Raw genomic sequence first — 24,132 nt, 5'->3', positions numbered from 1 at the left:
CTATGTGCAAAATGTACAATTTTTGAATAGGAAGAAAAAATACATTTATTCATTCCATGGCAATGGTACATAGGAGATCGTGAATTCTTACATTTTCGAAAGAAAGAAATATAATTACATATCACTATATATGCTGTATCACTATTTAAGTTATTACAAGGATTCAGAATCATAGTAGGCCAAGCGCCATTTACTGAAGATATAAAAAAACAAGGGTTAAAATTAAGTTATTACCATAATTCAATGGAAACATATAACAAGTAATATAAAGTATACACAGTCAATCTTCTTTAAACTGTGGTCGCATATAATAACAATTAAGAAACATGTTAAAGGAATTGTTATTGCACCAAATGAGTGGTCTCTGGATCAAAATGATCGCATTTTCATTTTTTAAATACAATTTAAATTAAGTAACATATTAAATGATTTATTCTTCTATCAAACACGAATGTTCTCAGGATCAAATGTCCTATTTTAATTGTGTAATTACTTTATATTTATTTGTAACGGATAGAGCGGAGCGCACGGGTAAGGCTAGTATGAAATAAATAACGACAATCCAACAACTACATTAAGTTTTATGTATTTATATGGTGAAATTTGCACTATACTGTAAGTTTCTGAACAGAATATCTCCCCATATATGATCACTCGGAACTATCACTGTCCGCGCTCTCTGATGTATCCTTACTATCCTCCGTAGACCCAGGATTTGTTTCGGCTGGTTCTTCACGATCTACAGGATTTGTTTCGGAAGGTCCTTCAGTAGGTGGTGGATTTTCGTTTGATCCTTAAGTAGGTGGTGGATTATTTTCGGTGGGTCATTCAGTAGATTGTGGATTATTTTCGGTGGGTCCTTCAGTAGATGGTGGATTATTTTCGGTGGGTCCTTCAGTAGGTGGTGGAGTATTATCGGTGGGTGCTTCAGTAGATGGTGGATTATTTTCGGTGGGTCCTTCAGTAGGTGGTGGAGTATTATCGGTGGGTGCTTCAGTAGATGGTGGAGTATTTTCGGTGGGTCCTTCAGTAGATGGTGGATTATTTTCGGTTGGTCCTTCAGTAGATAGTGGATTATTTTCGGTGGGTCCTTCAGTAGATTGTGGATTATTTTCTGTGGGTCCTTCAGTAGATGGAGGGTTATTTTCGGTGGGTCCTTCAGTAGATGGTGGATTATTTTCGGTGGGTCCTTCAGTAGGTGGTGGAATATTATCGGTAGGTCCTTCAGTATTTGCTGGAGTATTTTCGGTTGGTCCTTCAGTAGATGGTGGATTATTTTCGGTGGGTCCTTCAGTATTTGCTGGAGTATTTTCGGTGGGTCCTTCAGTAGATGGTGGATTATTTTCGGTTGGTCCTTCAGTAGATGGTGGATTATTTTCGGTGGGTCCTTCAGTAGATTGTGGATTATTTTCGGTGGGTCCTTCAGTAGATGGTGGATTATTATCGGTGGGACCTTCAGTAGGTGGTGGATTATTTTCGGTTGGTCCTTCAGTAGATGGTGGATTATTTTCGGTGGGTCCTTCAGTAGATTGTGGATTATTTTCGGTGGGTCCTTCAGTAGATGGTGGATTATTATCGGTGGGACCTTCAGTAGGTGGTGGAGTATTTTCTGTGGGTCCTTCAGTAGATGGTGGAGTATTTTTGGTGGGTCCTTCAGTAGGTGGTGTAGTATTTTCTGTGGGTCCTTCAGTAGGTAGTGGAGTATTATCAGTGGGTCCTTCAGTAGGTGGTGGAGTATTTTCTGAGGGTCCTTCAGTAGGTGGTGGAGTATTTTCGGTGGGTCCTCCAGTAGGTAGTGGAGTATTATCGGTGGGTCCTTCAGTAGGTGGTGGGGTGTTTTCGGTGGGTCCTTCAGTAGGTGGTGTAGTATTTTCGGTGGGTCCTCCAGTAGGTGGTGGAGTATTTTCGGTGGGTCCTTCAGTAGGTGGTGGAGTATTTTCGGTGGGTTCTTCAGTAGGTGGTGGAGTATTTTCGGTGGGTTCTTCAGTAGGTGGTGGAGTATTTTCGGTGGGTTTTTCAGTAGGTGGTGGAGTATTTTCGGTGGGTTCTTCAGTAGGTGGTGGAGTATTTTCGGTGGGTTCTTCAGTAGGTGGTGGAGTATTTTCGGTGGGTTCTTCAGTAGGTGGTGGAGTAATTTCGGTGGGTCCTCCAGTAGGTGGTGGAGTATTTTCGGTGGGTTCTTCAGTAGGTGGTGGAGTATTTTCGGTAGGTCCTTCAGTAGGTGGTGGAGTATTTTCGGTGGGTTCTTCAGTAGGTGGTGGAGTATTTTCGGTGGGTTCTTCAGTAGGTGGTGGAGTATTTTCGGTGGGTTCTTCAGTAGGTGGTGGAGTATTTTCGGTGGGTTCTTCAGTAGGTGGTGGAGTATTTTCGGTGGGTTCTTCAGTAGGTGGTGGAGTATTTTCGGTGGGTTCTTCAGTAGGTAGTGAAGTATTTTCGGTGGGTCCTCCAGTAGGTGGTGGAGTATTTTCGGTGGGTTCTTCAGTAGGTGGTGGAGTATTTTCGGTGGGTCCTTCAGTAGGTGGTGGAGTATTTTCGGTGGGTTCTTCAGTAGGTGGTGGAGTATTTTCGGTGGGTTCTTCAGTAGGTGGTGGAGTATTTTCGGTGGGTTCTTCAGTAGGTGGTGGAGTATTTTCGGTGGATTCTTCAGTAGGTGGTGGAGTATTTTCGGTGGGTCCTTCAGTAGGTGGTGGAGTATTATCGGTGGGTCCTTCAGTAGGTGGTGAAGTATTATCGGTGGGTCCTTTAGTAGGTGACGGAGTATTTTCGGTGGGTCCTTCCGTAGGTGGTGAAGTATTTTCGGTGGGTTCTTCAGTTTGTGGTGGATCTGGTTCGGAAGAAGTTTCTGGGGAATTCGTTTCGGTAGGTTCTTCCGGTTTTGTGGTTGTTGGAATTGTCGTATGTCTTGTAGTTGTACTTTCTGTTGTTGTGCTGGGTTGCCCTGGTACGCACCCAGAGTTGTAAGGCCAATCGCAGGTATTCAGCGTGGGATTCCAGTATAGATTAGATGAACAATGTTGCAATTTGGGCACACCGTTGTCACATATGTAGTAGGCATTGCAGTCTGTTGGATGGGGGTGGAACACTGCATGATCTATTGGGTCAGGATATGGACATGAAGGTAAAGAGTATGCAGTTCGCTCATTCCATGTAGAGGGGCGGGCATGTCCCGGTAATGCGCCTAGTCCAACTAATGATGAGACAAGAAGTATGACGTGACCTGGAACATAATCACAGCAGTAAATTATTATTACTTGCTATCTTTAATTGCATACATAGGAAAGATTGTAGTAACAGTAAAAGCAAAGTATTGATATGTATTCGTTCACTTTTCTTCAACATTTTAATCAATGTTTGAATTCTTTTGAACATGAAGAAGACAAGCCCAATTGTTCTTGAGATCGCACAACATGGAAATATATACATGAAGGTAAACCATTATTAGCATTTACAGAACAACCAGATAAAAATTACTCTACAATGGTTACTGATGAGTAGTCAGTATTAGACTTATTGGAGATAAACTATTCGGTATTTTATATATATATATATATATATATATATATATATATATATATATATAATTATTTATGTACTTACAGAATAGCCGGCAACTTTGTAATTGAAATATCCTCCGTAACAGTAAGTGATGTTGTTTATGTAAAACAACTAAGTGGAAACATTATTGTCATTGAAATCAATATAGAATGTAGGGAGTTCAAATTTTATCCCTATTTTGTTAATTTGTGAACGTAATATAACACATAAAAATTCAGATCGTGGTTATTTTCAAATGACTCTCCTTATCTATGCACTTCTGTCAACGACCAGTAAACGTCTTTAATCCTACTTCAGAGAACACCTTTTGTTTGCTGTGCAGCCATTTCGTTACTTCTTTCATCACTAAGACATTCGTCTCCAAATTTTCGCATCTGAAGCATTTAGTTGTTGAAACAAGTGCTACTAGCACGGGGATAAGTCCGGGCTACATGGAGAAAGATTGTGACTACTTTACCAGGGGCGATTTCTCAGGGCATGCTATGCTTGCTGCGCAAGCCCAATATTTTCGTAGAATGTGTATTTCTCAAAATGGCGTTACGTACATTAAAATTTATTTTGATTTTTGGAATACTGTATAGGCTTAATACCATCCGCAGGTTGCACACCGCAAGTATCGCAACGCTTGCTCGTTTCTTGGAGCTACAGAAAAGACGTAGAAATAGCGAGAATATGATGCGCGCGCAAGTGCCTTCCTTCTTAGTCCGTTCTAGGCGCACATGCTTCTGTTATGTGTTGTTTGAAGCTCTGGTCCGAGAGCTACACCAACGACTATTTAACGTTATACAGAGCAGTATTGACAGCGGGAATGTGCTGTGATTTGCGAGTGCAATGTAATTGTATGAGCGGAATGCATGTGTTAGCTGCTGCATGTATTATTTAATTCTTAAACATTAATTTGAAGTATTGCAATGAGTTCGGAATTGTGTGTAATTGAAACATTATTAAGTCCATTTTCCCGAAGGACTATTCAAGAGAAGACAGACATTATAGAGAATATGTGCGCTCGTTCAGTGCAGCTCAATACAACAATATGCATTGGTTGGCAGGGTCGAAAAAACTAAATAAACTGTTTTGTTGGCCATGTTTGTTATATTATATCGAACTTCTACATCTGATAAGCGAATATGACCCATGACTCATAATGATTTCATAATTATAAAATAAATTATTATGTGGGTCTGATTATTTTTATTAATTATGAATTATTATATCCTCCCATCTTCCCCTATGAATAAAAGAGCAAGCCTAACTTTCGTGACTAGCATTCGCCCCTGCTTTACAGCCAAGTTCATTCTTGCGCAGCGAAGACTGGCATTGTAATAGAGGATGAACCTTACGTCTTCTTTCAGTTTTCTATTTCAAAATATCACAATAGCACGCTGCATTCATTATATAGGGAAGAATCGGCTAATTCCCCAATATTAAGAAAAGAATCTATCATATTTTTATCAAAATGTTTATATTGAAAAATATTATCAATGTATGTATACATGGACGACACCTTTCATTATCAAATGAGATAAACAGACCTATTAAAATGAAAATATATTTAGTTGTACATACATTACAGTTGAAAAAGAACATCTCGAGTAATTCCGCAACAGTGAGGATAAATCCGCAATAGAACTTGGCTAATACAGCAGTAGTAAATAATTATGAAATACATTATGAAAGTAACATAAAAGAAACAATTTATATGTAACAATACTCACTTTCTTCACAGCTGTGTAGCAAAACACGAAAAACAGCCAACTCTCGATGTTTCACTGTATTGCCGGCAGAGGTGTCGATCAATATCCTTGATTTTTTTTCTACAGCACTGCAGAGGACATGCCTTCTGTTGACAGTCTCTCAAAACTTACGTTCATGCTATTGTAAAGCCGCAGTAAAATCATTTACTCACTACTGCGAAATTACCCGTACTGCGGAATTAGCCGAGTTTCCCCTATTGATTTGTGACGTACATTAATATTGTAAAATCTACGTTCAAAAAATCCTGTATATCTGAATGTTTCCATTTATTGCTAGCAAAATTGATTTTAGGGGTGTATTGATGTATTGACATATTCAAGAAGTTGCCTTGATTGTCACAATTCAATTCAAAACTTGTGATCCACACCTAGTATGCGCTGAAGCGCTGAAGATGTAGTGCTGAAAATGTTGAGAACGAAGATAAACTCGTCTTGCTTTGTTTTCCTTAATAAGATTTCTGTAAGCTGACCATGTAAACACTTTTGAAACTTCAGGTGTTGATTAATGTGTTAATGAAGCTGATATTTATCGTACTTTCTCGTCCAATTCACGGACACTTATTCGTTGCTTTCCAGAATATGTTCTTCTGTACGTTGAATCTTTTGTGCTTTGGTAGACAGAGTAAGTTAAGCATGTGGCATATTATAAACTATAGTGCACCCATCTTTAAATGACTTGAAGTCCTCGAAGACTGCCTAACCAGAAGGAAAAAGTTTTGCCGGATCTGTGCTACAAATCTTGTTTAAATTTCAGCACCATGGATTTCTTCCGCATTTAAACAGCATTCACTGTACAAATGCATGTTCCATGTTTGGTTTCTCCTGTTAGTTGTTGACAGAAATAAAAGATTGTTAATGAAAAACTGAAAACGAATATAATAGGCTAAGCCTACTTAGAATTATTATGTATGACTATTATTTTATACCCAGGAAACAAACATGCCCAGATCAAATTTGGAGCTTTCCACTTAGAAAAAGTTGTTCAATTGCCTATCTTTTTTTTATTTTGTTTATTTTACGACGCTTTATCAATTGCGATTCTTATGTAGCGTCTGAGTGAAATGAAGGTAATAATGCCAGCGAAATGACTTCAGGGTCCAGCTCTGAGGGTTTTCTTAATGGGTTGGGGGAAAACCCCTAAAAGAAACCGCAGCCAAGTAACTTGTCCCAACCAGGATCTGAACCCGGGCCTGCTCGTTACAAGGTCAGACATGCTAACCGTTACTCCACAGCGGTGAACTCACGTGTGCTGTTACCACCTGCTGTATTTATTGATGGTAATGTTGCAACTGGAAAGCAGACAGCTTTTATTAAGAGGAGTTATACTTAATATAAATCACATTTACAAATTTAGTTACAAAGATATTGTGTAATAATACATAATTACACATTTGTATATAACTTTAAATTTACCTACACCTTTATATGGATGTTAGAGTGGGGCAATAATAGGTAAAGATAAATCCAGGATAAGAGCAGCAGAAAGAAAACTGCAAAATGTGCATGTCAACGCTATGAAATAAATCAAGAAATGTTACCAGAACTCAAAGTCAACCAAGTTTTGGACAAAATAATTCAAAGTTATCGGTTTAATTAATTTAGATTCAACACATTCATCGAATAAACTGAAGTAGATTATTACGTTTAATACTGAAATATCACCCTCGTGAACGAAAAAGTCAAGTTCGACCACTCAGGACACATATAGTCTGAGACATTAAAACATCAGAACAGATCATTGAGACTTCAACCCTGATTACTTGATGATGACAATGATGACGGTCTTCGTAGAATGGTGGAATACTATGTAGGTACATATACCATTCTATGTTAGCGAAGCATGAACGATAAAAAGAGCGACTTGCAGAAAATAAAATTTTAAGAGAAACAAGTATAGCCTATATTGACTAAAAAGATAAATAAAAACACTCGTATACTATACAAAAATAATTGAAGGTAGATTTAGTAATAGACACGATTTATAAATAAGACAATTACTTGATGGATGGTAACCACCAAGGCTACATAGGAAATATTGAAGTACGTATATCTCAACTCGAAAAATTAATTTGAGCCAATCCAAAAAGCTATTAATATTAAATCGAAACACATGATTTGGCCCAAAATCTTCACGGGGTGTGACGGTGGTGATAATAATCGAATTTAACTTTCTTAAATTTATGAGAACCTTCAGAGTGAGCTATGTTTGCATTTCATTTTACAGGAAGATGTGCTCGAACTATTACTCAGATTTATGTCGTACTGGATACAACTTGATGGAACACGTTAACACATTGCAGTGTGACGTTGTTATTCCTCCACGCTTTTGATTAAGAATTTCCAAAATCATTAGTAGGTCTAGGTCCTAATAACAAACAGCGAATGTGAAATTATAGATAAGCTTCATCATAATAATATTAACTAATAATAATAATAATAATAATAATAATAATAATTCAGAACAAATATGTTAGACAATTTGGACACATATGGGTTATACTATGCAGAAAATTAGACTATTGTTTTTTGTTTTTAATGCTTGCAAATTTATATCTTTTTTGGCTTTCGCAGTAAATGTGATTAGAAATAGATTTCGAGTGTTCCACCGTGTCCTGAATCTTAACATTTTTTTGCCCTGATGATGGAACCTGTATGTAGTTCTGAAACGTTAGGAGTGTTAAGTCGGGTTGATTATCCGAAATTCTATTTCTGTCCTTCAAGTGTGAATTACCATTTACGATTTTCTTTCAAATATGCTACTATAGAAATATCAAGTTCTCTTTCTTGGAGTGGGTACCTGTAGGATTGAATATATTAAGTCCAATCCTAATTATCATAGGTAATAAGTGATAACAATGACTAACAAGCCTTAATTTTTGAAAGGTTGAGAAATAACCGGAAAGGTTTCCACTGAGCTTTAATTATACAATATGAATTTTCCAGCTTAGTTTTATTCCGAAAGATTCTGAACTAAATATTTTATTTCCCTTAAAATGTATTGCTTCCAGCCAGACTTGAACCCACAAAATTGTAATCTAGTGAGACAAGCACTGCCAGTACTCAGTCACAAACAGCGGCTTAAGGATATTATTCAGATATTGAAATGAATTGAATTGGAAGTTGCTTACCTCTCATAACTTTAGATTAACCCAAACGTTCGGTCACAAATTAATCCACACTAATGAGAGTGAAAAGTGTCGTACATACAAGTCTGTTCTCATCAAACTTGGCTGTTTCTGCAACAGCCGCGGTACTCTTATTTAGAGCCTATGGGTAATATTTACTGTAATTTACATGAAACTGGTGTGCGTTACTAGCATTTCTCCATTATCGACCGTAGTTGTTACTGCCCGTGAATGTCCAGCTGAGGAAGCCCTGTATATATACTATATCTCTCACAATCATAAAAATGCTGAATCCCCACAGTCACGTAGAGGTTCAAATACCAATGATAATTTTTTGCGAGGATTAAGCAAGTTTGGCAACTTAATCATACGATTAAATGGGATTCGCAACTAGACTTTTGGAATTTCATCGGAGTTGTGAAATTAAACATATAACTTACAAGTGAATGGTGTAGTTCACCAGTGTTATTAATGGGATAGGCAGTATTAATCTCTTTGATTTAAATAGCGAAGTAGCGACAATAACCGTACCAACAGTCATCACCAGTTTTATTGTTAATGATATAATTTTGTTCTTATATGTTATTACGCAATCAAATAATATAGAATACCGCTGATTGAAATTCTGACTGATTTGTACAGCTGTAAAAAAAAATTGACCGCTCATTAGCATCTACGTTCCCTTCTGGTATTTCCACTATAATTCGGAGACAGGCGATCTTACATGTTGTTAGACTACGTGGCCTGATATCTACAGTTAATTTAAATGTGCTATATGTTACTATTGAAATATAGTGGTAGCGTTCCGGGCTAGTATACGTGAGGTTGTGCGTTCGAACACACCTAGTGCTTTTTATTTTGTTTTTATTTTCTAAGAGAGAGAGAGAGAAATAATTTCTCCTGTCTCTTTTATGACTGTTTTAATAATTAATATGAGGTTCATAAATGTTTTATGTCATGGCTGTATCATTTATTATGATATTATGGCTACAAATGGAAAGAAAGAAATATTTTATTCTCAACAAAATTACTGGTGTTTTCCTTAGAAAATTCAAACAATTAAAAGTTAAAACAAATAGGCACGATTCAATATTTAGTCCATCTTCCTCCCAACTCGATGACATCTTGTAGTCGAGTGGACATGGAATCGACTATTCTTTTCAAATAACGACTTTTCTCAGTCAAGGTATCCCAGGCATCCTGGACGAGCTTCCATAAATCATCAGGATGTCTTAGAGGGGGATTGGGCCAATTTTTCTGCATATGCTTTTTTACTTGTGTGTTGAAACTTTGTGCATACAACACTGAAAGATGCATCGTGTCATCTTCCCATAAAGGGTAAAGGAGTTTCTACATTAATAATTGCAGATGACCGTAAGGGTAATAAATGAATGAGTAATAAAAATGCTTATTTTCGTCGGAATGGAATAATGTAATTAAACTATCGTGCAATACAGCAGCTGCTGCTGTATTGCACAGTTTCAGGCAGATCTTCAGGTTCTACTTGTTGTCGTCATCCAGGATGCAAAGAGTCAAACACACTTGGGCATGTTCTCGGTTTTTGTCTAAAGGGAGAATTCTTACGAAATAAACTTTACCATCTAGTCCGGTTCATGATTGCAACTCACCTACGGACACTCGATTGGGAAGTACATAAGGAGGTTCATTGTCTTTCATCAGATGGTAGCAATAGACGTGCTGACATTGTTGCCATAAACAGGAAACTTAGTAAAGGGCTTATTTTGGATCCCACTAAGGATGGAAATAAACGATTATTATCAGTCTCAGAAAGTGAATGAAAAAGGAAGAAAGTTTATGAACTCTGTATTCCTCACTTAAGTGAGAGTTGTAACTGTGTCGGAGCTAGAGGCACATCGTTTCCCTTCTCTAAAAATGTACATTCCAACCATTAAAAATGCGAAGAAGTACGATCATTCTTGGTGTGCTAAGGTAGACTATACAGAATGTTAGGAGTTTGAGTGCACAAATATTAACAGGAGGTCCTTTGTATGAAATAGAACCAATACTTCTAATGAGATATTTTTCTACATAGTATAGTTCAAGCAATAAAAAATTAATTGTGTGGAAAGTTTCGTTGCCGATGTTTTGATATCTCTTTAAAATGTTAAGGCTTACTATGAATGTCGCGGTAGATATTGAAAAGATGAACAATTTGTGTATTTGTCTCTTTGCATAAAGTGAACCGTTTTTTCACAAATGAATGCTCAAATTTTATTGTCTGTACATTCCGTGTAACTAAACCATTTGTATTGTACGTGGTATTAATTTCTGAATAAACGGTTCACTTTATGCAAAAAAGACAAAGACATAAATTTTTCATTTTTTTATATCTATCGCGACATTCATAGTTGTTGTTTAGTCAACTGTCCGAAAACAGGTCTGAACTTCAGAAATGATACCAAGAAGGCACCACTTATGAGGCAACTAGGCCAGGAGATAATGGGCCAGTTCCTTTCCCCCTCTATTGCATACATCACCGACTACAGTAGCTACATGTTTCACTAATCAGACGTCAGATGCATACAAACAATTGTTCTTCCTCTGACACATATCGTCAAGTGAGATGTACTGCCTGATCATAGATATACCAATCAGCCAGAACTTCAATCAGAGGATACATTCATAGTAAACCTTAAAATTTGAAAGAAAGATGAAAACATCGACACCGAAACTTTCCACGCAATTTATTTTTTATTAGTTGAAATATGCATTGTAGAAAAATGTTTCATCAGAAGTATTGGTTCTATTTCATACAAAGGACCTCCTGTTAAAATTTGTTCACTCAAACCTCTAACACTCTGCATGTACAATAATATCTTTATCACTTCTACTATAAATAACCAGTGTACTTAAAAAATTATTAAATTATATAAGTTTAAAATTGTTAGTTTTATGAAATATTGTTGTGTAACTCTTTTGTGATTCTAGTGGTCGCCTTCTCCTTTTTGTGGAGTATATATATATATATATATATATATATATATATATTTCGTCACTAAACTTATATTTAAATTTGTGTATATGTAAACCGATAGCATTAACTGTATATAGACCTAATTCATAATCATAAATAATTATTTGAACTTAGTGAAGTAAACTCTACTTCTTCATGTGGCAGGGACCTGGGGACTGCTAATATTGTATGTTCTGCAAATTATTAATCCGTTGCATAAAGAATAGGCCGCTTTTTCTCATTTAGTCTTGTTCAAGACGGTTCGAGTAAGACATGCTTTCAGTATAGGCTATTGCGGAGCGATCGTGTTTAGTAAACAGTGTTTATTACTAGTTGCAGTGCCTTGTGTTCTTGTTTTTTTTTCTTTTGCTTGCACAGTGCTTATTTCTTTACTTACTTACAAATGGCTTTTAAGAAACCCGCAGATTCGTTGCCGCCCTCACATAAGCCCGCCATCGTCCTATCCTATGCAAGATTAATCCAGTTTCTATCATCATATCCCACCTCACTCATATCCATTTTAATATTATCCTCCCATCTACGTCTCGGCATCCCCTAAGGTCTTTTCCCCTCCGGCCTCCCAACTAACACTCTATATGTATTTCTGGAATCGTCATACGTGCTACATGCCTGCCTATCTCAAACGTCTTGATTTAATGTTCCTAATTATGTTAGGTAAAGAATACAATGCTTGCAGTTCTGCGTTGTGTAACTTTCTCCATTCTCCTGTAACTTCATCCCTCTTAGCACCAAATATTTCCTAATCATCTTATTCTCAAAGACTCTTAATCTCTGTTCCTCTATCAAAGTGAGAGTCCAAGTTTCACAACCATACAGACAAATCGGTAATATAACTGTTTTATAGATTCTAACTTCTAGATTTTTTGACAGCAAATTAGATGACAAAAGCTTCCCAACCGAATAATAACGCATTTCTCATATTTATTCTGCGTTTAATTTCCTCCCGAGTCTCATTTATATTTGTTACTGTTGCTCCAAGATATTTGAATTTTTCCACCTCTTCGAAGAATAAATCTCCAATTTTTATACTTCCTTCTCGTACAATATTCTGGCCACGAGACATAATTATATAATTTTTCTTCACTTCCAAACCTATCGCTTTACTTGCTTCAAGTAAAATTTCCGTGTTTTCCCCAATCGTTTGTGGAATTTCCCTTAACCTATTCACGTCATTCGCATACACTGATGTAACCCGTTCAATTCCAAACCCTGTCTGTTATCCTGAACTTTCCTAATGGCATATTCTAGAGCAAAGTTAAAAAGTAAAGGTGATAGTGCATCTCCTTGCTTTAGTCGCGCAGTGAATTGGAAAAGCATCAGATAGAAACTAGCCTATACAGGCTCTGCTGTAAGTTTCACCGAGACAAATTTTACGTCAGAAATTACGCAAATAACTAATTTAAATTATATTAGAAAGAGTGGCACATCCGCTAATAAAACGCGTATATACCCAATAGCATTTTCTAAACTCCGATCGCTATAATAGTATGGATTCGAATAATACATATTGGAGAGGAGTTGCGCAGGTTCCTTTACCCAGGATATAGATTGGAAAGAAAAATATTCCTTTCTTGAAGTAGATGAACGATCGAGATGCCTGATATGTGATGCTTTTGTGGCCAATATAATGTGGAGCGCCATAGAAGTATATCTATTCAATTTATTCGGTTATTGGAAATACAAATAACGTAACATATATGCCTAAGTTTATTTAGGCTATAAGTAATATAAAGCTTTTATATTTGAAGCAATGCTTACAGTGTATTTTGATTTACGTCTGTTGTTTTATATTACGTTATAAAATACGTAGGCCTAAATAACTTATTTTGGGCAGGGCTGGGGTAGAGAATTGTAAACGAATTACGCTTTCCTTCTGGAGTGCTTCTTGATCTGCTATACGTTTGGAATTAATTTTATCGGTAACTTTATTACAAGACTGAATGCAATTTAAAATAATGACATAATTCTTGCCATTTAATCCCACAAAACGAAATCTAGGACCCACTTGCAGCAGCAACAGTAAGTCGAGACAAACTTCGAGACTTCAAGAATTTATGTTCATTTTCACTGACTGTTAATTTAAATATTTTCTATTGTATATAACAATTAATTATTTCTTAAACATTTACATCAGAATAATCACACACTCAGGAATAATATGAAATTGAAAAGAGTAATACTTTTTCCATTGAACTTGACAGCGAAAACAGTTTTATTAACAATATATTTTACAAGCAAATTAAATTATTTTTAATTTACAAAACTTAACGATATTCTTGAATCATAATAACTTACACAATGATAAATTAGGAATAAAACATATAAGCGTGGTCTAATAAAATTAAAAGTAACAAACAGTAAACTTAGGTCTGTAAACATCAGATTGGTAGCAGTAACTTTTTGCGGTTGTAAACATCAAGTAATTATAACTGGGAAGATTAGACATGAACTAAACACGTGTCACTACTTCCTTCCTTCCGCCAACCGCTACAGTGAATATATCATAGTATACTGCGCAAACATGGTTTGACTCAGGTGCAGGCCTAATCAACCACACCCAGAGGAGAAGACATCTACACCCTTCCGACAGCCTCTACAAAGAAAATGATGTCATCTTAGTTTAGTGCTCATATCAATGTTTGACCCATGTCTTACCTTCCCAGCTGAAGCCTACACTACTTCGGTCCAATTCGCTCTTATCTAATAAATCTTTCCTCTTAAGCTACTGCGACTAAGGACTAATTTAGTCCCGGTAATTCCTTTGCGTACAATTACTCTGAAACCACCGTATTTTTATACCAAAATTAATAACTTGGATTGGTTTTTCGAGGACTGGGCGAGACACTTAATTATGTTTATCCTATTGCGCGCCCTAAATATGCAACGATTGTCCAGTTCCGCTAGGCAGCCGAGATGGCATTCTTGAATCCGATGCTGACAGATGGGGCATCCTGCCTCAGTTCCTGATAGAGCCAGATCCCATCCGCACACCAATAGACTGCTAAGCCCCAGGGACCCAGAGCTCTAATCCTTTCTTATAATACCATCGGATATCCATACAATTCCTAAGAATTCACCCCAGCCTATTTTTACTATTGCAGATGATATATGAAATGAGGAGGTAAAGAGTGTTGGTGGAATTATAGAAAATAAATTAGAGTACTCCGAGAAAATCCTTTGCAACATCTGCTTTGTCCATCACAAATTTACATCACGACCTCGGACCAGCGCTCTAGTACTTGAGTCACAGATGCGGCTAAAATTAGTACTACATGTGTTGAATTTGTATTGAGGACATTAAATGAACTTTGTAACAATTTTATTACTTTCCATGAAAAATAAACAAAGTAGATCCACAAAATTCACGAATTTTAAAGAATAACGTTCATGCAAAAAAACGAACAAAGTGTCAGTAAACTTTTCACTTTCTTTCAGTTTATGAAGGGATATCTGAAAAGGAAAGTAAAGAAGTAAAGATATCCTTCCACTTCGCGTAAAACACATAACGTTTTTCCATTATTGTCCAACATTTTCGCAATTGGAAGATTACAGAAGTAAATAAAGGCTCTCAAAAATACTCAACAGAAGCAGCCATTATTTAGTTTTATATAATACAGACACTCAATATTTCAAACGTTTTGAGATGTTGGTATAGTTTTTCAGATGATGAAGTATTGTAGTCTAATCTGAAAACATATAGTTCCTTATTAAATACTTCATACACAAAATCCGCAGTCGTCGTTATTCCCTAAATTCATTATTGTTTTTCACACCTGTTTCCAGTTTTTAACAATTATTTGTGAAATGTTCGTTGTATCTACTGTATATTATTTTGTATCTTTAATATTGCTAGGATCAATATTAGTAGGCCAATCAGATGCAATGGTGATCACAATTCTGTATTCTCGTGTATTGCTGTTGGGATATGTATTTCTAAATGACGTAGTGCTGGTCACAATTATTGTATTTTTACATCTGATGTAGCGCTGCTGGAATCAGTACTTCCATTGCATGTAAGTTTGTTCGTCGGATCGCTGTTTATATCTCATGTGGCGCTGATCGATGAGCACTTATATTCAATGGTACTTGAATCAGTATTTATATCCGGATTAGTGCGGATATCATTTATATCCGATTTATATCTGATATAGTGCTGGTAGTATCAGTATTTATATCCGATTTAATCCTGGTTGAATCAGTATTTATGTCTGATATAGTGCTGGTAGTATCAGTATTTATATCCGATATAGGGTCCCAAGTAGTGCTGGTAGGATAACTACTATTTATATCCTATATTGTAATTGTTAAAATAATATCCCGATGTATACTGCAGATCGGATCAGTATATTCGATTTGGTCCAGGTCAGATCACTGTTTATATCAGACGTAGTAGGCCTACTGCTCATATCAGTATTCATATCCTATATAGTAAGTTAATGAATATGGTGTAATGGTCGTCTGATCGTTGTAGTACTGGTCGGATCAGTATTTATAGGCCTATTCGTTGTACTGTTGGTCGGATCAGTATGTATAGGTCTATTCGTTGTAGTACTGATCGGATCAGTATGTATAGGCCTATTCGATGTAGTACTGGTAGGATAAGCATTTATAGGCCTATTCATTGTAGTACTGGTTGCATCACTATTTATAGGCTTATTCGATGTACTGCCGGTCGGATCAGTAGGCCTAATATCCGATGGAGTACTGGGAGGGTCAGTATTTATAATATCTGGTGTAATACTGGGTGGATCAGTATTTATGTCCGATGTAATGCTTGTTGGATCAGTATGTATATCCGATGTAGCGCCAGTGGAATCAGTATTTTTATCAGGTGTAATGCCGGTCGGATCAGTATTTACATCGGAAGCAGTACCGTCGGATCAGTATTAATAACTGCTGTAGTACCGATAGGATCTGTATTTATATCCAATGAAGTTCTGGTGGGATCAGTGTTTATATCTGATGTAGTGGTAGCAGAATCGGTTTTGTATCTTATGTATCGCTGGGTGGAGTGGTCGTTTTCGTAGTATTACTTGTAGTTGTAGTTTGTTAGGTAGGTGTAGTTGTACTTATTTGCTCTGTTGTAGTTGATTTTGTTGTGCTTTGTGTAGCCCTTGGTTTTGTTGTGCTTTCTGTTGTGGTTTCTGTTGTTGGTTTTGTTGTACTTTCTGTTGGTCTTGTTGGGTTTTCAGTTGGTTTTGTTGTACTTTCTGTTGTAGTTGGATTTGTTGTGGTTTCTGTTGGTTTCGTTGTACTTTCTGTTGAGGTTGATTTTGTTGCGCTTTCTGTTGTTGGTTTTGTTGTACTTTCTGTTGTCGTTGGTTTTGTTGTACTTTCAGTTTTTGTTGTGCTTTCTGTTGGTTTTGTTGGACTTTCTGTTGTTTTTGTTGTGCTTTCTGTTGGTTTTGTTATGCTTTCTGTTGTACTTTCTTGTGTTGCTTTTGTTGTAGTTTCTGTTGTTGGTTTTGTTGTACTTTCTGGTGTGGTTGGTTTTGTTGTGCTTTCTGTTGTTGGTTTCGCTGTACTTCCTGTTGTAGTTGGTTTTGTTGTGCTTTCTGTTGTTGGTTTTGTTGTACTTTCTGTTGGTTTTGTTGTGCTTTCTGTTAGTTTTGTTGTACTTTCTGTTGTAGTTGATTTTGTTGTGCTTTCTGTTGTTGGTTTTGTTGTACTTTCCGTCGGTTTTGTTGTGCTTTCTGTTGGTTTTTTTGTGCTTTCTGTTGTTTGTTTTGTTGTACTTTCTGTTGTTGGTTTTGTTGTACTTTCTGTTGTGGTTGATTTTGTTGTGCTTTCTGTTGTTGGTTCTGGTGCACTTTCTGTTGCGGTTGTTCCTGTTGTGCTTTCTGTTGCTTTTGTTGTGCTTTCTATTGTACTTTCTGTTGTTGGTTTTGTTGGACTTTCTGTTGTTGGTTTTGTTGTACTTTCTGTTGTTGATTTTGTTGTGCTTTCTGTTGGTTTTATTGTGCTTTCTGTTGTTTCTTTTGTTGTACTTTCTGTTGTGGTTGGTTTTGTTGTGCTTTCTGTTGTTGATTTTGCTGTACTTTCTGTTGTGGTTGGTTTTATTGTGCTTTCTGTTGTTGGTTTTGTTGTGCTTTCTGTTGCACTTTCTGTTGTTGGTTTTGTTGTACTTTCTGTTGGTTTTGTTGTGCTTTCTGTTAGTTTTGTTGTACTTTCTGTTGTAGTTGGTTTTGTTGTGCTTTCTGTTGTTGGTTTTGTTGTGCTTTCTGTTGGTTTTGTTGTGCTTTCTGTTGGTTTTGTTGTACTTTCTGTTGTAGTTGGTTTTGTTGTGCTTTCTGTTGTTGGTCTTGTTGTGATTTCTGTTGTTGGTTTTGTTGTACTTTCTGTTGTGGCTGGTTTTGTTGTGATTTCGATTGGTTTTGTTGTACTTTCTGTTGTGGTTGGGTTTGTTGTGCTTTCTGTTGTTGGTTCTGGTGTACTTTCTGTTGTGGTTGTTTGTGTTGTGCTTTCTGTTGCTTTTGATGTGCTTTCTATTGTACTTTCTGTTGTTGGTTTTGATGTACTTTCTGTTGATTTTGATGTACTTTCTGTTGTTGGTTTTGTTGTACTTTCTGTTGGTTTTGTTGTACTTTCTGTTGTGGTTGACTTTGTTGTGCTTTCTGTTGTTGGTTTTGTTGGACTTTCTGTTGTTGGTTTTGTTGTACTTTCTGTTGTTGGTTTTGTTGTACTTTCTGTTGTGGTTGTTTCTGTTGTCCTTTCCGTTGCTTTTGTTGTGCTTTCTATTGTACTTTCTGTTGTTGGTTTTGATGTACTTTCTGTTGTTGATTTTGATATACTTTCTGTTGTTGGTTTTGTTGTACTTTCTGTTGTGGTTGATTTTGTTGTGCTTTCTGTTGTTGGTTTTGTTGGACTTTCTATTGTTGGTTTTGTTGTGCTTTCTGTTGTTGGTTTTATTGTACTTTCTGTTGTTGGTTTTGTTGTGCTTTCTGTTGTTGGTTTTATTGTACTTTCTGTCGTTGGTTTTGTTGTGCTTTCTGTTGTTTGTTTTGTTGTACTTTCTGTTGTGGTTGATTTTGTTGTGCTTTCTGTTGTTGATTTTGCTGTACTTTCTATTGTGGTTCGTTTTGTTGTGCTTTCTGTTGTTGGTTTTGTTGTGCTTTCTGTTGTTGGTTTTGTTGTGCTTTCTGTTGCACTTTCTGTTGTTGGTTTCATTGTACTTTCCGTTGGTTTTGTTGTGCTTTCTGTTAGTTTTGTTGTACTTTGTGTTGTAGTTGGTTTTGTTGTTCTTTCTGCTGGTTTTGTTGTACTTTCTGTTGTTGGTTTTGTTGTGCTTTCTGTTGTTGGTTTTGTTGTGATTTCTGTTGTTGGTTTTGTTGTACTTTCCGTTGGTTTTGTTGTGCTTTCTGTTGTTGGTTTTGTTATACTTTCTGTTGTGACTGGTTTTGTTGTGATTTCTGTTGGTTTTGTTGTACTTTCAGTTGTAGTTGGTTTTGTTGTGTTTTCTGTTGTTGCTCCTGGTGTACTTTCTGTTGTGGTTGTTTCTGCTGTGCTTTCTGTTGCTTTTGTTGTGCTTTCTATTGTACTTTCTGTTGATGGTTTTGATGTACTTTCTGTTGTTGGTTTTGTTGTACTTTCTGTTGTGGTTGTTTGTGTTGTCCTTTCCGTTGCTTTTGTTGTGCTTTCTATTGTACTTTCTGTTGTTGGTTTTGATGTACTTTCTGTTGTTGGTTTTGTTGTGCTTTCTGTTGTTGGTTTTGTTGTACTTTGTGTTGTGGTTGATTTTGTTGTGCTTTCTGTTGTTGGTTTTGTTGTGCTTTCTATTGTTGGTTTTGTTGTACTTTCTGTTGTTGGTTTTGTTGTGCTTTCTGTTGTTGCTTTTATTGTACTTTCTGTTGTTGGTTTTGTTGTGCCTTCTGTTGTTGGTTTTGTTGTGCTTGCTGTTGTTCTTTCTGTTGCTGGTTTTGTTGTGCTTTCTGTTGTTGATTTTGTAGTACTTTCTGTTGTGGTTGGTTTTTGTGTGCTTTCTGTAGGTTTTGGCGTTGTTGTACTCTTCCCTCCAGGTACACAACCAGAACTGTAGGGCCAGTCACATGTGTTGAGGTTTGAGTTCCAATATAGTGTCGGTGAGCATCTCTGCAGTTTGGCTACTCCGTTGTCACATATATAATAAGCGTTGCAGTCTGTCGGGTGTGGATAGAACACTGCATGATCAATTGGATCAGGGAATGGACAGGTTGGTAAGTCATTTTCTGTTCTTCGCTTTCTCTGAAGGCACATTGAATTTTGAGGCAATTCACAGGAATTTGTGGGAGCGTTCCAATATAATCCATTCATGCAATTTCGTAAGAGCATTTCTCCTTGAAAACATTCGTAGTATTTGTTGCAGTCACTTTCGTAGGGAAGAAATGTTTGAGGGGTACACTGCTTTTGATATTCAGATGGTCTACTCTTTCCCGGCACCACACAGAGTAGCAGAAGAATTGGTATGACAGCAGTTTCTCGAACTCGAATAAAATACAAATGACGTGTTGATTATATTATTAAAATAAGCATACTTGTCCACTATAATGTTAAGGAAAACATCACGATTAATTTGCATTTACAATTTATTATCAATTTTTGAAAGAGAGAATTTAGTTAGGTCTATCAATTATTTATTATCTATTTTTGAAAGAGAGAATTTATCTAGTTCTATCAATTATTAAACGATGGATTGGCTGAATTCATTTTTAAGTATGCCATAATTCTCTTCACCTTATGCCTAAACACAATTAATTTGTTATTTTATGTGCTTTTATTTACAAACGCTTTAGCATCTATGGCAGAGATGACCAACCTCTGCTCTTTGCACACTGCACATGAGCAGTTTGCGAGAGCAGATCCAAGGACATTTCAGGGGTAAATAGAATACTGTTCCTAACAACGAGTTAGAAGAGATCTAACTCGTTGGTTCCTAAACCTTGAAGCATCTCTGTTTCCACTCCTTTCCCTCAAATACGCTATTAGACTGTATTATACTCTATTCTTTCCGAGTGTCAATGCTATTTACGTTTTATATTTATTAACTTTTATTGGTTGTATAAATAAGAGACTAGCATAAAATCTAAAATTATACAATATATGGAAGATATGTTTTAATGAATTGAGAAACAGTTAAAGTATGTAATTAGTAGAGTCCTGCGTTTGATTATCTAAAGCCTTCAAGCGATCCGGAACAGTGTAGGTATGCAAGGAGTATGGCTCGGCGACATCCAACAGTTCAGGTCTGCTGTTCAGTGAACATGCGGAAACAAAACTTGGAGAGCAATGTTCTAATTGAAGAATTTGGTAGTGAGCACTTCATTAGGAAGTAAGAAAATATATTTTATCAGAATGAAGGAAACATTTTTCAATTGAAACACTTATAATGTGTAGAGACTCGTAAAGCACACGGTCATAATTTGTTTTATTTTTAAGTTTCTGTGACATTTATGTTTTTGCATTTGTTGATTCTAACCTTTAATTAGATCTAACTTTAATTAGGTTATTTTTGAATTTCTATTTCTGTTTTCGTGTGTTATAGACGGCTTGTCTTCATATAACTGATTTAGATCTTATTTTTAATATTTATGCTGTTGATGATTAATGTGGTGTTGGATCATAGTTATGTAATTAAATTTCCAATCTGGGATTTGTCTTTGTGACTGATGGAAACCATGAAAAACTCCATTCCGATTGGCCGTTCGCGGGGTTTGAACTCGGGACCTTCCGAATGCGAGTTTAAACGTTATCGTATGTACTACCTCGCTCGGTGAACATTTGTTGTAGAGATTAAGGTCTAGAAATAAGTACATAAATAAATAATTTGAAGGTTGATGCTTCACAGTACCGGTAATACAAAGAATCGGCTTTGGTAACTAACACAATTATTTTTATCGGGTCATGGGAAATTTGGGTCTTATCTAGAACGATTTAAATTACACAAGGACAATGGCTATTTATGTATCTGTGAGGAAGAGCAAACTGTGGATCACCTTTTGTTTCATTGTCCAGTGTTCGAAAACAAAAGATATATTTTGGTCAGACATTTACATTTTTTTAATATAATGTATGACAAACCACTATTCAATGTATTCAGAAAAACGTGCTGTTATAAACAGTTTTGTAATTTTATATGTAATATATTTAAGAACTTGTAAATAATTCAAATTATTGTAGTAGATATAAGTGTTAATTTTAAGTAGCAAGACTGGGTTACCCACGTCAATGTAATTTTATATGTAATATTTTTAAGTACTTGTAAATAATACAAATTATTGTAGTAGATATAAGTGTTAATTTTAAGTAGCAAGACTGGGTTACCCACGTCAATGTAATTTTATATGTAATATTTTTTAAGAACTTGTAAATAATTCAAATTATTGTAGTAGATATAAGTGTTAATTTTAAGTAGCAAGACTAGGTTACCCACGTCAAATGAATTCTCATTATAATAATATAAACTCAGGCTATAACTATAACCCTAATGTACTTTCAGGTAAAATAAGGTTCAAGAAATTGTATATTCAAATAAATAAATAACTCAGCGGGGAGAACGTTGACCGTCCACACCTGTGGAGTAACGGTCAGCGCGTCTGCCCGTGATACCAGGTGGCCCGGGTTCGATTTCCGGTCGGGACAAGTTATCTGGTTGAGGTTTTTCCGGGGTTTTCCCTCAACTCAATATGAGCACATGCTGGGTAACTTTCGGTGCTGGACCCCGGACTCATTTCACCGGCATTATCACCTTCATCTCATTCAGACGCTAAATAAGCTGAGATGTTGATAAAGCGTAGTAAAACAACCTACTAAAAAAAAAAGAACGTTGACCAGGGACACGTGTTCAAATCTCGACGATGGCGATATTGTATAAAATCAATGTTGTGGTTTTTTCCGAGTTCTCCCATTTTCCCTCGTCATTTCACCAACATTTTCTACAATTTCCCTTTCAGTATTATCTCCATCTCAGAAATTAGGGCACCACTTGTGTTTGCGTGACACCTTATAGATCGTGGGTTTGTGGGTTTTCCTTGCGATTTGTTCAAAAAATTGTAAATAGCAGTGATGATGAATTGATATCCGTAAGGAGCACCGGAGAACTCCTGATTCTTTCTTTCCTGAGGATACATGATGACTCGTGTAGATGTGAGTTACTGGAGGTCGTCAATGGGAATATGACATACGGATTTAATGGCTAGAGAGAAATGCGTGTTGTTGCAGATGTTGCAACTGGTTTGGCACGTAATTCATTCTATCGTTGGTGAACAAAAAGCCTATTTTGTCTGAAGTGCTTAGGAATGGTGCATGTGGCTCCCGATAACCAGCTTTGCCTCTATCTTTACTACAAAGAAATAATAATAATAATAATAATAATAATAATAATAATAATTTATTACGAGAATCTAGCGAGCACTGTGATCCTTCATAAGAAAACTTTTGGGTTTTCCCCCAAATGCTGGGCCTAAAATATCTTAAACTTATAGGTTTCATCACCATAGTCAGATAGTATAAAACCTGAAGGATCACTTTTTTACTGTTTGGTTTGTTATGCCTGAAAATGAAATAGCTTGAGTTTAGTGAGGAATGTAACGAGAATATGAGTCACTCGTTTCTTATTGGAAGTTGTTCCAATTTGCGAATGTTACGTTGTGTTCTTCTTCCACAGATAATAATGATATGTAGACAGCGAAAAAAAAAGTCGTTCGGATGTGAAGGTAACTACAACGCGAGTAGTTTGTCTCGTCAGAGGGTTGTTATTTACGTAAGCACAGTAGGTACACTAGAGGCGCGTGTAGGTAAGAACTGTTCTCGAATCGATGATTCAGAAGGTGCCTGATATTTTGTGTACATTTCTATGAATCCTTTAACGTGAGGATTGTCCAACGTTTTGAATAGAGTATTGCAACTTATCATCATTCAACACAAATCCTGCAAAAGTCATATTTCATATTTGAGGCGGAATTTGAACTAACCCATAGTTTCTTCTAACATAGAGCTACATTTTTCATGTGTTTCTGTGTATTACATTGATGTTCTATCGGTTGTTTTGTTATCTTTTTTAATCACATATACTTAACCAATATTTAATTGTTTCACCAGTATCACTACTAAAAATATGGACATCATATTCTTGTATTAAATAATACACCCTATGTTTTTTAACATCTGTCTTCGACATTATGATCACTTGACCGAATAATATGTTGACATATCTCCATGTTCTCTGTTCACGTACGGACGAGGACTGACTGAGAACGCAGAGTGGCAGTTGTTTTCGGTGTTCGCGTGGTGCTCTCTGCGGACGGTACCGTGTTGTAGCTGCCTACTTGGAAAGCGTGCACTCCTCATGCCATAGTCTATGCGTACAGTACTTGTAAACCGTAAACATGACTTTTATTTGACTTTTTTTCCGCTGTTTAATGATATTGTATACTTTCACAGTAATTATGTTCAGAAGAAAAGTTTTCAGTTTTACACCATGTGTTGGAATAATAATACGTTCGGATTTCAATATCCGGGTTACCTTAGTAGTAAACACAGCGATCTATGTAAACCTTCACAATTTTAATAACTTATAACTTCTAAACCAATAATAGCAAACGTGTGCAATCTGTTCTGAATTAAAGAGTAACTGTGAGAAATTCCTCAGAGTAAATGTTGAAAATGTCTTCCACCTGCACTCGTCGCACCATATTGTGATGTTCTCTGAAGTGTATCCTCGTCAAGTTCC

At 36.4% G+C, this 24,132-nt stretch overlaps 2 protein-coding genes across 2 annotated transcripts in view; both read right to left on the bottom strand.

Annotated features, from left to right (window-relative positions):
* LOC138705590 (uncharacterized) overlaps positions 1 to 24,132 on the bottom strand; it is a 66,678-nt gene that overhangs the window by 35,519 nt on the left and 7,027 nt on the right. The window contains exon 2 of the mRNA XM_069834192.1: positions 16,481 to 19,888. Within this exon, the coding sequence (XP_069690293.1) occupies positions 16,481 to 19,888 (3,408 nt within the window). The remainder of the gene's footprint in view (positions 1 to 16,480; positions 19,889 to 24,132) is intronic.
* LOC138706017 (uncharacterized) lies at positions 28 to 8,577 on the bottom strand. Its single transcript, XM_069834909.1, has 2 exons — positions 8,438 to 8,577; positions 28 to 3,217 (listed from the first exon to the last, which is right to left on the bottom strand). Exons 1-2 carry the CDS (start codon positions 8,442 to 8,444, stop codon positions 825 to 827), a joined length of 2,400 nt encoding a protein of 799 aa, XP_069691010.1. The 5' UTR covers positions 8,445 to 8,577; the 3' UTR covers positions 28 to 824.

The sequence above is a fragment of the Periplaneta americana genome, chromosome 9, assembly GCF_040183065.1.
Source record: "Periplaneta americana isolate PAMFEO1 chromosome 9, P.americana_PAMFEO1_priV1, whole genome shotgun sequence".
NCBI classification, from domain to species: Eukaryota; Metazoa; Arthropoda; class Insecta; order Blattodea; family Blattidae; genus Periplaneta; species Periplaneta americana.
The sequence above is the reverse complement of the archived record's forward strand: the minus strand, read 5'-3'. Positions and strand labels throughout refer to the sequence as shown.